Source organism: Ranitomeya imitator, chromosome 3 (genome assembly GCF_032444005.1).
Source record: "Ranitomeya imitator isolate aRanImi1 chromosome 3, aRanImi1.pri, whole genome shotgun sequence".
Lineage (NCBI taxonomy): Eukaryota > Metazoa > Chordata > Amphibia > Anura > Dendrobatidae > Ranitomeya > Ranitomeya imitator.
Window position 1 is genome coordinate 279694193 of NC_091284.1, and position 16349 is coordinate 279710541.

Sequence of the window (16349 nt, forward strand, 5' to 3'; positions counted from 1 at the left end):
GGTGTCCTTTGACAGCTCTTTGGTCTTCACCATAGTGGAGTTTGGAGTCAGACTGTTTGAGGGTGTGCACAGGTGTCTTTTTATACTGATAACAAGTTTAAACAGGTGCCATTACTACGGTAATGAGTGGAGGAAAGAGGAGACTCTTAAAGAAGAAGTTACAGGTCTGTGAGAGCCAGAAATCTTGATTGTTTGTTTCTGACCAAATACTTATTTTCCACCATAATATGCAAATAAAATGTTAAAAAAACAGACAATGTGATTTTCTGGATTTTTTTTTCTCAGTTTGTCTCCCATAGTTGAGGTCTACCTATGATGTAAATTACAGACGCCTCTCATCTTTTTAAGTGGTGGAACTTGCACTATTGCTGACTGACTAAATACTTTTTTGCCCCACTGTAGATAATGGAGAGATAATAGATAGATAGATAGATAGATAAATAGATGGATAGATAAATAGATAGATAGATAGATCTATAGATAGATAGAAAGATAGATAGAAAGATAGATAGAAAGATAGATAGATAGATTTATAGATAGAAAGATAGATAGATAGATAGATAGATAGATAGATAGATAGATAGATAGATTTATAGATAGATAGATAATGGATAAATAATAGATAGATAGACAGATAGATAAATAGATGGATAGATAGATAGATAGACAGATCTATAGATAGATAGATAGATTCATAGATAGATAGATAATAGATAGATAATAGATAGATAGACAGATAGATACATAGATGGATAGATAGATAATGGATAGATAGATGGATAGATAGATAGAAAGATAGATAGATAGACAGATCTATAGATAGATAGATAGATAATGGATAGATAGATGGATAGATAGATAGATAGATAGATAGATAGATAGATAGATAGATAGACAGATCTATAGATAGATAGATAAATAGATAATGGATAGATAGATGGATAGATAGATAGAAAGATAGATAGATATATAGACAGATCTATAGATAGATAGATAGATAGATAGATAATGGATAGATAGATGGATAGATAGATAGAAAGATAGATAGATAGACAGATTTATAGATAGATAGATAGATAGATAGATAGATAGATAATGGATAGATAGATGGATAGATAGATAGAAAGATCGATAGATAGATAGACAGATCTATAGATAGATAGATAGATAGATTTATAGATAATGGATAGATAATAGATAGATAGACAGATAGATAAATAGATGGATAGATAGATAGATAGTGGATAGATAGATGGATAGATAGATCTATAGATAGAAAGATAGATAGATAGATAGATAGATAGATACTGTAGATAATGGATAAATAGATGGATAGATGGATAGATAGATAGATAGATAGATAGATAATGGATAGATGGATGGATAGATAGATAGATAGATAATAGATAAATAGATATGGGAGAGAGAGAGGGAAAATAAAGACAAATAAATTACCTTCAAGTTCCTAATCTCCAGGTACAGATAAATTTTATTTTTCAATTTTAGTCTATGCATTTAAAATTCTGTATTGAATACAAAGCATAACCTGCTAGAAACATACATTAGGGAGTAACGCGGCACAGAATGTTGACCCTAACTAGAACATGGTGCATAAGGTGGACCTTCAATGTAATGCTTAATGAACCACTGAAACAACTTTATAAAATTATAATAAAACACAACCCCAATTTAGAAAACATTGGAATGTTGTTTAAAATGTATAGAAAGCAAGAATACAATGATGTGGACATTTCTTGCAGCCATATTTTATTCACGACAGAATATAGAACACAAATCAAAAGATGAAAGTTAGACATTTTTCTATTGCATATAAAACATTAACTCACTTTGACATGGATGGCAGCAAGACATTGTGAAAAAGTTGGGACAAGGCCGTGTCTATCAGTGTGTAGCATCCGCTCTTCTTTTTACAACTGTCTGTAAATGTCTGGAAAGTGAGGAAACCAATTGCTGGAGATTTTGGAGCGGAATGTTGACCCATTTTTGTGTGATGTAGGCTTCTCAACAGTCATGGGTCTTCTTTGCCAGATTTTGTTTTTTTAATGATGTCATAACTGAATTCGTCTTCTGAGAAGCCATGCTGTAGTATTGGATACAGGAGGTGGTTTTACATTATCTTTCTGAATTATACAAGCCTTCCTTGAAATTCACGCTGTGTGTATGGGAGCATATGTTGTTTTAAAACCTCTATATAAGGCAAGAGTCAGACGGCTATATAACTTGGACACGGATCACAACAAAATGCTTGGACTGCCCGGCAGTCCTCCCGATCTGAGAGTTACAACTGTTTAGGAACACATGATGTCAGGCCTGCCAGTGCAAGGATTGCGTTGTGATCTGTGTCTGAGTTATATGGACGTCTCACTCTTCCCTAATGTTCAGCATTGATAGCGTCTTTCAAGGTGTGTAACCTGCCAATGCTATAAGCTCTAATGCAACCCAAACCATCCGAGAGACAGTCTTTTGAACTGTGTGCTAATAACAAGCAGGATGGTTGCTATTTTCTTAAGTCTACAGAACATGGCGTCCAGAGTTTCCATACAGAATTTCACATTTTCATTAATCTGAGCTCAGAACAGTTCTTTTTTACTTACGCAAAACTTTATCTGATTTACATGACCTACTCTAAGGGTGGGTAAGTATCACACTGGCACACTTCCTGACCTTAGAAGGTGTTTAATTTAGGTCAGAACTATGGGTGTCTACCTTTTCGTACCTATGGACCCTGCCCTTTTATGATTGTACAGCATCAATAGAATTAAAGAATTACATCCTAGTAGAATGAAAAGACAAATTCAGCACCTAGTGTCTCCCCAATAGAGTACAGAGAAGAAAATAACAAAAAATGCATTTTTATGTACAATCCTGTTACTAGAATGCGCATTTAAAAAAAAAACAACTACATTTTTTGAAAGGTCCTCGGTAACATAAATTATAACCTAAACTTTAAAAGCTAATATTTCTAAAAATACATAGAGATGAGAAATTGAAAAATAAAAACTATGCTTTACACAGCACAGGAGCTACTATTCTATGATGTGGCCAGGTAAAAAAACTCAAACTTGTGAAAGTTCCTCAATCAAAGGAAACTGATAGTGGACACTTGCTGCTCAATCCACAATCAGCAGATATCAGACTATGATTTCAGCTATGCTAGTTTCACTATAGCTGAAAAACAGTTTGTAAAATCTACCGGGGACCGAAGAGTAGTTGGAAAGGTGGGGCCCCCATTGCTTTTCCTCATCTGGTCCACCTGAGTGACAAATCTCTCCCTGCATACGTGTATAGTGATAGACCTGTGAGTCCCTGGCAGTGGATAGGAGAGAGGTCGTCGACTAGCTGATTAGCTGCAGTGTTCACTTTTTGAATGCTACAAGTGATTGTGATTATTTTTCTCACCTTCCTGGACCCATTAATAAGGTATTGTCCGCCTTTAATGAGTGTATCATGGTTACAATGGAGATGTTGAGGTTTTCAGGTTAAAGGTGAACCTTGCATCACACACTTTTGGATCATTAACACAAGTTTCCTTTTACATGTGTTATATTTGTGTATGGGCCGTGAGATGTAATATACACCACAACTATAGGAGTCTTGCATGTTTTTACAGCAGGATGTTTGGCTCTTAGAATCACCTCCTCTTATGAGCCCAACACACCAAACCTTATTTGTTGATGGAAAGTTCCACAAACAAGATCTCTAAGTTCTAAATCTTCAGTATTTCTTCAATTTCCCCGTCAGTGGCATAATGTATTAATGTAGAGGTGGTACCAGAGAGCTTTCTTTCTGCTAGATAGCTATTTATATAACAGGGGCATAGCTATGGGGGAATTACTGGGTTTTTGAGTGTCAGCAGTGGCACCAACATGTACATTCACTTTGACCAGAAAATGTACAGTAGATACAGGGCTTTGGTAGTGAACAGAATATTTCCTTAGTGAAGGAAGCCTACGTAGGTTACGACAATCCAGCATACTTTTTCCACAGAGAGCATTGCCATAATGACTCCATATTAGCTGGATCTCCACGAGGAGAAACATTACCTTTTGACAGATAGACATTGAACTGGAGAAACAAATGTGTAATAAAAAGGTCTGGCGTTATCAGCCATAAACAGTTGATGTATGTCTTTTATATATCTCCACACAACGTGAGCACACTGGGGACACATTGAGGATTCTTTTTTCTTTTTTCAGCAATTATCTTTCTCCATTGTATCAAGCAGACATTACCAACAAGGGCGAATATTTGTAGTAAACAAGGCTGAACGTTTGCGGCAAATTGTCAGGGGATTTGCTTCAGTGAGAAGACAATGACTGTCCAATATTTGCCAATAATGATGCCGCTCATGTTCATGTCAATAGCAGGCAGCATTATCATTGACCTTGCTTGTGTGCTTACACGGACGCTTGTCAATTGCCTTTTTGTTTGCTCATATCTAGAATCTGATGTAGCCGACTTTGATGGCAGAAGCTCCCTCCTCTACAGGTTCAATCAGAAACTGATGACCACATTTAAAGATGTCATTTCCCTGAAGTTCAAGAGCATGCTGAGCGAAGGCGTATTATTTCATGGAGAAGGACAGCGTGGGGATTATATTACTCTGGAGCTACAGAAAGGAAGATTAGTTCTCTACATTAATCTGGGTATGGAAATTTTTTTTGTTGTCAGTTTATGAAAAATGCCATTGTGGCTTTATTTGTCAGATTTAGCCATCAACAGTCATTAATAGTGGTTTCCTTTATCAGTGGATATAATGTTTAAAGATAATTTTGAATTAAACAGGATCAGAGATTTCAGAGTTAGTGATCATGGATGCCCAAAAAATTCTCATGTTGAAAGACAAAATCATTCTTTCACGTACCACATTTAGTCTTACCAATAATGTTTCTTTCGTCTGCTTCTAAGTGGGTCAACTGCTTGACTACATGTTTCTAGCCGTACAAAAGTTGTAATGTAAGATAACACTGTGGCTTCATCTGGTACACGGTTTGAGAAGGTAGTCGATTTATGATGTATCTAATGGTAAATTAGGCTCTGATGGGCAGATGAAGGCTATGCTAAAATGTACAAGGAGTGAACACCATTCGAGCAGGAGAAGAGATGAGTGCATACGCTATACTACCGATTTGTGTATTACACCCTTATATTCTTATTTCTTATCACTGTGGACCTTACTACCATTCAGACTCTGTGATATAGTAATTTCTAGGCTTTAAGCTACTGTATGACGACAGCTATTGGGTGCTTATAACCCATATTCACACTTTTATAGCTCCTATTATTGTAGGTCAGTTTTGTGTTGGGGTGAGTGTTTTCCAATGACATTTTTTACAGAGCGCAGTCATCTGTAAACTATGTATTCAAAGTTTTCTCTTGTGTGTGTTGCCACCTCTACTGTGTGACACTATTTTAACCATGTATGCATTTATTTATTTGGCATTTTTGGTTACATCCTTGGTTATTTGTTGTGAATTCCGTTCTTGGTTGTAAGTAGTATTTTTGTGAGTTCTGCTCTTGGGCTCCTTCTGTGGTCTTTAGTGGTATGACTGCTTCTTGGATTTAGCTTCTCAGCTGTTTCCTTTGATTGTCTTTTGGGCTCGGCTATATTAGTCTGGCCTTAGCCCTCATTCAATGCCAGTTGTCAATTGTCTCTGCCTGGAGTCATTGCTCTTTGGATTGTCCTGACACTCTGACCAAGTTCTGCAAAGCTAAGTCCTTCCATGTCCTTTGCAGTTCACTTATTGTGGACTTGTTGTTTTGTACTGTCTTGTTTTTTGCTCATTTGTCCAGTTTATCAGTATGGATCTATTTAGCTAAACTGGAAGCTCTGGGCAGCATAGTTTGCCCTCCACACCTTTAGTTAGGTGTGGAGATTTTTGCATTTCTCTGCGGTGGACTTTTTCTAGTTTTTTCTACTGACCGCACAGAGCTCTTTTCTGTACTTTCCTTTTTAGCTAGAAGTGGCCTCCTGTGCTCAATCTGTTTCATACTACGTATGTCATTTCCTTCTCCTCTCACAGTCATTACATGTGGGGGGCTGTCTTTCCTTTGGGGATTTTCTCTGAGGCAAGATAGTTTTTCTGCTTCTATCTTTAGGGGTAGCTAGCTCTTAGGCTGTGACGAGTTGCCTAGGGAGCGTTAGGAGCAATTCATGGCTGCTTCTAGTTGTGTGTTGAGCTTAGGGTCTGCGGTCAGTATAGATACCACCTGCTCAGAGCTAGTCTCATGTCGCTCCATAATCACCAGACCATAACAGTTATTAGCCATTCTTTGTTTATTGGAAGCCTGGTAGAAGCAGGAAACAGGACTTGTGGGTGCTGGAACAGGCATGTTACTCTTTCTGCATTATAGTTAGCTAATACAACATGAGAGACCATGTCGCAGAATAGACTGCTCATTGTCTAAGGCAGGAAACGTGGAGCATGAACAATAAGAACTTTGGAAATAATTGTGGGTTTTGTTTCTCTTTGGAAAATGGGCTCTAGACAGAAAGTCTTCTCCATTTTTGCATACAGCAAAATGAGAACACAGGAGAAAATATATCAATTGTATAGAAGATTTCCTATAATGCTGCATTCTAAAATAAGGGTTTGCCTATGAACTGGACAGCCACTTTTAAATGCTGTAGTCACCCTTGTAAAATAAAAATAAGATATACTCACCTCCCACATTGGCGCTGCTCCTGAGATGTAGGAGCGAGTTATTCTGAGGCTCGCGTGGCGTTGCTATGCTAAGTGAGCCTATCGCTTGTTTTCAGATGAACATCATACAGGTGAAAATAGTGAGAGCTCAGCAGCCTAAAAGTAGCCACTGATTGGCTGCAGGGCTTACATTACATAACAATCCCCTTTAAATCCCTCTAGATCCGACACCAAAATTGCTGGCAATGGTGCAGTAGGTGAGTATTTTTTATTATTATTTTGCAAGGGGAAATAATTCATTTTACACATGGTTATCCAGGTAGTGGACAACCTTTTTAAGTATTTTGATTTTAAGGATGAAACTCTCCTTTACTGGCAGCCAGGACTAGTTTAAGTGACATACATATGTCAACGATGCATCAAGCTTTTCACCAAGGTTGTAATTTTCAAGACCTACGAGCACCGCTCTTCCATTACACAAGCTGCAGGGAGGAGGAGAATCTCTGTAAGATAAGTTTTACACATCCTTTAGAAAATTCAAGGCAAATTAAACCACCTGCTACATTTGACTTTCGGCTGTCAGTGAGCCATTTTCAACAAGTTCAATATTATTAAATAGAGATGAGAAGATTGAGCCATGGAGCATCAACTTCCAGTCGAATTTCCTGAAATCCGCAGGCCTCCATAAATTTGAACACTCTGTGGCTCTCCCTTAATGCCCTGCAGCTATCATATCCCATGGTCTAGCACAACCACTCAGAAAGGTTATACTTATCACAGGCAGTATAAAGGATGGCAGTAGGCCAAGCAGTGCTATTTTATGCTTGTGCTGTGTCGAGTTGAAAAAAGCCCTAATGCGATTGTGGTGTACTACTGCAGAGCTGAAGCACCAGATTGAAAGTGGGAGCGATAGTCTGTAACACTTCAGTAACAGCACCTTAAAGAGGAAATCAGGCACTTAAAAAATATGCCTAAGCACTGACAGGCAAGTACTTGCTAGTTAGCTGCCTGTTGTGCCTGGTGCCATTCTCTGCCAACACAGAGTGGTCACAGATTCTGCTGATGTCACATCAACAGAGCAGCAGTTACTTTTCCTGTTGATTGGGCGGGACTACTGGTATGCCGATTGACAGCTGGCTCCTTGCTGCCTAATTGGTGGAAGTCTGATGTCAATCAGCATGACGCCAATACTCCTGCCATGTCAACACTCATCTACTGACATGGAGCAGCTAAATCTGTGGCAGAAGCAGTCAATGACTAGCTCTTTTTTTTAAAGAAGGAATAGGGAATGGGAGAAGTCAGCTCACCATTTGCAGTCTCTTTAAAAGAATGAGTTCCAAGCATGGAGCCGGCTTGGCTTGGGTGTGCAAGTTCCAAAGAATTAAGAAAAAAAGGTACTCCAGCATAGAAAAATATAAAATGTCATCTTTAATAGAAAAGAATCATAAAAACAGGCACAATGTGGACAACATATAGATCCCAGAGAGCTACCAACTTACGCGTTTTGACACGTGATTAAGAGCAGAGTGTTGAAACACGTCGATTAGTAGCTCTCTGGGATCTATATGTTGTCTGCATTGTGCCTGTTTTTATGAGTTTTTTTTTTCCATTAACAGCAAAGTTTTACATTTTTCTATGCTGGAGTATCTTTTTTTCTTCTTAATGACTGGCTCTGGGTACAGCAAGTACGTAGTTGCCTCAGTTAGCAACTATGCCTCACATGCTTCAAAGAGGAGGGTAATATTAAACCTTTTGGTACTAGTTTGGTCCCTCATTCTCTCTGAGTGTCACTCTACTTTCCATGCAGATAGTGGCTTTTCAGTATTTGCAGCACATTTATTTGTCACAAATCAAATCTTTTGGGAAAATGTGGTGAACCGAATTAGAATTTGAGACAATCTGCCCAAATCTAATTATAAAGCAACTGTATGGTACTGTTACTATTTAGCACTTTATGCCATTATTGTACTAGCCATGTAATCGTTCGCTACGCAAAGCTTTTTTTTCCTCTAGAATTTGAAGAGGGACATTGCTTTGGGACTTCATGTCTGCTAACTACTTGCAGAGACATCAGTATAAATGTGTTCATAAATCCTGTATTGTAATGAATTAAATGTCACAAGTAATTAGCTCAGACACTGGTGGAGGCCCCAGTTGAAATCCATCTGTTACACTTACGTATTCCAGAATCTAGATCATAAGCACAGATCCTTTAAATGTCAGAAATTCCCCATCAAATTCAGCGGCAGAGGGATATCTGTTCATTATTTCTTTCCATTGTTCTATTTTCACCATAACTCATATTCTCTGCAGTCCTCAAATGGGGGCAAAGTTTTATCAATACGTCTGCTACCAGTTTAATGTCTCATTAAAATTAGATAATTATTTTATTTATTTTTAATGAATAAGCTTAGTCAAAATTGTAATTGGTGAGGTTCATTTGTAGATATGGGACAAACAGTGTGAGTTTGCTCAGGGCTGCCACTAGAAATTTCGGGGCCCCATACTGGCAAAATTTTCGGGGCCCCCTTGAGACTCCGCCCAGGCTCCATCCCAGCCCCGCCTCCACGCTCCACCCCTCGAACTGTCCACAGACCCACCGCTCTCTCTTGGAAAAACTCCACTTCTCACCTATCACACATCAACAGTTCCCATCACCAGATCATAAATATAGCCAGCAGCTTTTGTTTTGGCCAAAAGATTTTTTAAGCCGCCACCATAACATGGTAGACACTTTTGGCTGGGCCCTACTCTACTGTAACCTATTAAATATTTGTTAAAATATGCAATACAATTTAGGTATATTTTTATTTATTTTTCAATTTTTAAAATGACCAATAATATCACATACAAGGAACAAATACCGCTACACCATGACCAGATGACATATTACCACCACAGTGATCGAATAATATCACATACAAGGAAGAAATACCGCAACACCATGTCCAGACCACATATTACCACCACATAGTGACTGAATACTACAATTCTGATCAGTAATTAAAAAAAGCACCATACTATCACCATAAGTGCCATTATACACAGGAGATCTGTACTTAGTATGCAGTGTCTGTGTACAGATAATACAGTGATCACTAGTGAAATTATACACAGGAGCTCTGTATACAGTATACAGTGTATAGTGTCAGTGTATAGGTAACACACTGACTCACCAGTGACGTCTCTAGGTGAAGTCCTTCATCTTTCATCCAGCACAGACCGCCATCATTTAATCCAGCCAGGACTTCTCTCTGCAGGAAATAACACAGTTATCTCGAGCTCCGCTTGTAGAATACATAACTTAATTTCCCACCTTCTACATTACACCATATGAAGAAAAAGAGGCGACATAGTGTCACTCTACACAGTAACAGGACCGCCCCCCCATTTAAAACCGTGTCCTCAAAAAATAAAATAAATACATCACTGCAGTAATAATATCCCTAAATTAGCCCCTATGGTAATAATATTCCCCATCCTGGCCACCGTGTGTCTCATTCCTGGCGTCAGCCACATGTTCTCCCATCCTGCCCTCATGAGTATCCATTCTGCCCCATATGATCGCCCCATGTGATCTCTCCATCCTGCCCCATCTTTCTCCATCATATCCATCCTGCCCCATGATCCTGCACGATCTGTCTCCAATCATGCCCCATGTCTCCATTCTGCCCCCTATGTCTCCAACCATGCCCCCATGTCTGAAATCCAGCCACTTGTCTCCAATCATGCCCCCCGTGTCTCGCATTCTGCCCCAATTTCCAGCATTCTGCCCCAATGTCCAGCATTCTGCCCCCGGGTCTCACAGTCTGCCCCTGTGTCCAGCATTCTGCCCCTGTCACTGTGTCCAGCATTCTGCCCCTGTCACTGTGTCCAGCATTCTGCCCCAGTGTGTCCAGCATTCTTCTCCACTGTGTCCAGCATTTCTGCCCTACTGTGTCCAGCATTCCTGCCCCACTGTGTCCAGCATTCCTGCCCCACTGTGTCCAGCATTCCTGCCCCACTGTGTCCAGCATTCCTGCCCCACTGTGTCCAGCATTTCTGCCCCACTGTGTCCAGCATTCCTGCCCCACTGTGTCCAGCATTTCTGCCCCACTGAGTCCAGCATTCCTGCCCCACTGTGTCCAGCATTCCTGCCCCACTGTGTCCAGCATTCCTGCCCCACTGTGTCCAGCATTCCTGCCCCACTGTGTCCAGCATTCCTGCCCCACTGTGTCCAGCATTCCTGCCCCACTGTGTCCAGCATTCCTGCCCCACTGTGTCCAGCATTCCTGCCCCACTGTGTCCAGCATTTCTGCCCCACTGTGTCCAGCATTCCTGCCCCACTGTGTCCAGCATTCCTGCCCCACTGTGTCCAGCATTCCTGCCCCACTGTGTCCAGCATTTCTGCCCCACTGTGTCCAGCATTCCTGCCCCACTGTGTCCAGCATTCCTGCCCCACTGTGTCCAGCATTTCTGCCCCACTGTGTCCAGCATTTCTGCCCCCCTCCCGGGCCCCCCGGGCCGCCCTGGATCGCAGCTCGCAAAGAAAAAAAAAAACAAGAATTCTTACCTGGCCAAGCTCCTGCGCCGGGTGAAGCTCCCTCCAGGCTCCACACAGACGCACTCGCCGGGCCCGGCAGCTGACAATGACGTCAGACGCCGGCGACGCCGGCGAGTGCGCACTGCGGCCCTATTCAGCTGCCAGCCTCAGACTGGCTGGCGGCTGTTAACTATTGACGTGCGGGCGCGGGCCCGCACGTCAATAGTGTGCCGCTGCCGCAGCGCCTGCAGGGGGGGCCCGGTGAGCAGATGAGATGGGGCCCGATGCGGGCCCCCTCTGCTCACCGGGCCCCATACGCCAGTCACGGCTGTAATGCCCTGATGTCGGCCCTGAGTTTGCTATCTATCCTGTTCTTCTAAAAGAAAAATCACTGAGCTTCCAGATCCATAAATGAAATATCAGAGCTACAGTGATGTCTGACACCAAGACAGATAACCAGAATAGAGGGAGACCGAGGCATCCATAAAGTACCATATTCGAGTCCAAGGCCTGGTTTATGTGGCATGATCATAAGAGTAAGGCCATGTTCATATTAAACTCCCTACTTCGGAGGAAGCCTAGGGTTTTCAATGTGATCCATCCATCGCCCTCCTAACAATGTGAAATAAATGTTCAGCAGTACCATGCAGGGGCTACGGTATATGCATACATGTAATATCTGTAATATTTACATTACTGCTATATTTACTATACTTACATATTTGAGATACTATTCATTGATCTACTTATCAGATTAATTCTTCATAGTTGACCCATATTGATTAATTGATCTTATTAATGAAGCTCTTATGACTCATCAATCATAGATGCTAATTATAGTTTTGATCATGTGTCCTTGCATATTTTCTCAGGTGATGCAAAGCTACGTTTTGGCAACACTCACACAGCGGTGACATTAGGAAGCCTACTGGATGACCAACAGTGGCATTCCGTCTTAATAGACCGGTTCAACAAACAAGTCAACTTCACAGTGGACAAATATACCCAACATTTCCGCACCAAGGGGGAATCCGATGATTTGGACATAGATTATGAGGTGTAGACATCTATTTGAACTTTTATATACATGTATCAATGAAAGTGAATTTTATATCATGAGGCCAATTCATCAAAGCTGTTATTCCAGAAAAATCAAGTTAAAACTTTGAAAAGTCAACCAATGTTTGTGCAATGTTGAGGTACACAAAAGTTTAATGACTTTTGCTGTTTTCACACTCAGCGTCTCTAAAATAAGCCCAGCAGGGGAGAAGCTGGGTCAAGATGGGGCAGGACCCGGGCAAAATCATCAAAAGTGGTAGTATTTTTTTTACTCCAGCGTCTGACATAAGAAATACACCAAGTTTGTTATTGAATTTGGCCCTGTGTAATCCAGCAAAATTGGTGTAACAAAACTGTTCACTACACTAGTATTAATAATTCGATTCTTATAACATGGTTGCTTTCGGTGCTTCATTGTTGATATGTAGAATCTCAAATTCCATGCTTACATGTAGATAAAGGTTATAAAATTAATTGTAAGGTTGGCCACCCTTTAGTTGAATAAATAGGGCAACCCCAGACCAGTGAGAGGTACTCTAATAGTGTACTTATAATGATGGTGAGTACCTCGCCATGTTAGCTCTTTGGCTGCAGAGCTTTATCTCCTCCCTGCTCATTGCCAGTGTAGACTAATGCAAAAAATAAAGCATATACTATGTATGCTCCTTAAATATTTTAATGATAGGCTCAGCAATGGAGCCATTACATAAATGGTGACATTTATTTTACCAATTTCAAATTAAGTAACGTCTATTTTCCCATCTCATGTTTGGATCGGTTCATAAATTTTACGAGCTAGTGTCAAATATGGGTCATTTAAATATTTCAGGATGACTTTAAAATGCACTTGATGTTTCCTGGCATGTTTTGTGCATTTCTGCTGCTTCTTTAAGTTTTATGCTTTCTTCTGCATGCTTCTCCGAGACACGTATAGATTACACAGTATAATTTTATATTATGGATAAAATCAGCATTCATCTTTACAATGCAGCCTAAGTCTAATATATAAAGCTGAATATGTGTGTGTGTATGTGTGTATGTCCGGGATTTGGCATCTGCACCATCGCAGCTACAGCCACAAAACTTTGCACAGTCACACGTCTGGACCCTGAGAGCGTTATAGGCTATATTGTGAGGCGAAATTTTAACCCCGCGCGTTCCAATTCACCAAACAATTTTGCCCCCATAATGGGGGAAAAAGTGTTGGAGGCAAATTGACAGCTGCCAGATGTGAACAAGGGGGACTTAACCCCTTCATGACCTTGGGATTTTCCGTTTTTCCGTGTTCGTTTTTCGCTCCCCTCCTTCCCAGAGCCATAACTTTTTCATTTTTCTATCAATATGGCCATGTGAGGGCTTATTTTTTTACGAAACAAGTTGTACTTTTGAATGACATCATTGGTTTTAGCATGTCGTGTACTAGAAAATGGGAAAAAAAATTCCAAATGCGGTGAAATTGCAAAAATAGTGCAATCCCACACTTGTTTTTTGTTTGACTTTTTTGCTAGGTTCGCTAAATGCTAAAACTGATCTGCCATTATGATTCTCCAGTTCATTACGAGTTCATAGACACCTAACATGAGTAGGTTATTTTTTATCTAAGTGGTGAAAAAAATTCCAAACTTCCAAACGAGCAGGCATTTTTAGTGATATTATTTCAGTGCAGATACTTTCTTTAGATCACCCGTTATTGCATTTTAATGCAATGTCGCGGCGACCAAAAAAACGTAATTCTGGCGTTTTGAATTTTTTTCTCGCTACGCTGTTTAGCGATCAGGTTAATGTTTTTTTATTGATAGATCGGGCGATTCTGAATGCGGTGATACAAAATATGTGTAGGTTTGATTTTTTTTATTGATTTATTTTGAATGGGGCGAAAGGGGGGTGATTTAAACTTTTATATTTTTTTTATTTTTTTCACATTTTTTTTACTTTTTTTTTTACTTTCGCCATGCTTCAATAGCCTCCATGGGAGGCTAGAAGCAGGCACAACGCGATCGGCTCTGCTACATAGCAGCGATCATTAGATTGCTGCTATGCAGCAGAAATGCAGGTGTGCTATGAGCGCCGACCACAGGGTGGCGCTCACAGCTAGCCGGGATCAGTAACCATAGAGGTCTCAAGGGCCTCTATGGTTACTATACAGAAGCATCGCTGACCCCCAATCATGTGATGGGGGTCAGCGATGCGCTCATTTCCAGCCGCCCGGCCGGAAGCGCAGGTTAAGTGCCGCTGTCAGTGTTTTGACAGCGGCATTTAACTAGTTAATAGCGGCGGGTGAACCGCAAATCGCCGGTGAATCACCGCAGTAGCCCACATCAAAGCGGGGGTTCTGACCTCGGATGTACTATCCCATCCGAGGTCAGAAAGGGGTTAAAGAATGAGAGCGATGGCGCCAAAGAGTATATACCGTACAGTTGCTAAGGTGGGGCCCCGACATGGGATACTCACCACAAACGTGGATATGAACACACACACAAAATGTGCCACACACTACCACGTGCTTGAACACATGTACCACCCTCAGCACACATTTCACCACACATACACCAAACTCGCTACATAAAAGTCAAAACACAAAAGTCGCCACTCAAAACTCGCCATACGCAAAATTCGCCACATGCAAAACTAGGCTCACGCAAAACTCGCCACACATGCAAAACTCACCTCATGGAAAACTCGCCACACGCAAAACTTGCACACGTGAAAAAATTACCACATGCACAAAAGTTGCAACACATGCAAAAGTGCTCAAAAACGCACCACACATAATACTCGCCACGCGCAAAACTCTCCATGCGCAAAACTTGCTGCACACAACTTGCTACACTCACCTGTCACATGCAACTCGACACACAACAAGTTGCTACACGCATGTCGCCACTCAAAACTCATCTCACAAAAGTCACTACATGCATGTCGCCACACGCAACTCAACATACATAACTTGACACATGAAACTCGCCCTAAAACACACAGAAAGGTCAGAAAGGGGTTAAAGAATGAGAGCGATGGCGCCAAAGAGTATATACCGTACAGTTGCTAAGGTGGGGCCCCGACATGGGATACTCACCACAAACGTGGATATGAACACACACACAAAATGTGCCACACACTACCACGTGCTTGAACACATGTACCACCCTCAGCACACATTTCACCACACATACACCAAACTCGCTACATAAAAGTCAAAACACAAAAGTCGCCACTCAAAACTCGCCATACGCAAAATTCGCCACATGCAAAACTAGGCTCACGCAAAACTCGCCACACATGCAAAACTCACCTCATGGAAAACTCGCCACACGCAAAACTTGCACACGTGAAAAAATTACCACATGCACAAAAGTTGCAACACATGCAAAAGTGCTCAAAAACGCACCACACATAATACTCGCCACGCGCAAAACTCTCCATGCGCAAAACTTGCTGCACACAACTTGCTACACTCACCTGTCACATGCAACTCGACACACAACAAGTTGCTACACGCATGTCGCCACTCAAAACTCATCTCACAAAAGTCACTACATGCATGTCGCCACACGCAACTCAACATACATAACTTGACACATGAAACTCGCCCTAAAACACACACAAGTCTGGTATTATCCTTTAAAAATAAAAATCTGATTAATATGCAGACAAACTAAGAGAGCAACAAGTGTACCATATAGGAAATACGGCAGCTGTCAGTCACATGACCTGTCTATTATGTGTGTGTGTGAGCTAATATATACTGCCAGGGGGGAGGGCTTCCTGTTGGCTGGGAATGTATCAGGCTGCCAATTTAGCTTAGAAATACTGAGGTAAAAATACTGACCAAATAGCTTGTGAACGAGGTCTAATACAGGAGGAAATGACACACATACATACTATATACAGGAGGAGATGACCTACAGGTACATACTATATAAAGGGGAGATGACACACAGGTATATATTATAGACAGGAGCAGATGACACACAGGTATATACTATTTACAGGAGGAGATGACTTTCAGGTATATACTATATACAGGAGGAGATGACATACAGGTATATACTATATATAGGAGGAGATGACACACGTATATACTATATACAGGAGGAGATGACATA

At 40.9% G+C, this 16349-nt stretch overlaps 1 protein-coding gene across 1 annotated transcript in view; it reads left to right on the forward strand.

Annotated features, from left to right (window-relative positions):
- Window positions 1-16349, forward strand: part of LOC138669768 (contactin-associated protein-like 5) — a 1597333-nt gene that overhangs the window by 610866 nt on the left and 970118 nt on the right. The window contains exons 5-6 of the mRNA XM_069756498.1: window positions 4464-4667; window positions 12060-12244. Coding sequence (XP_069612599.1) covers window positions 4464-4667; window positions 12060-12244 — 389 coding nt within the window. The remainder of the gene's footprint in view (window positions 1-4463; window positions 4668-12059; window positions 12245-16349) is intronic.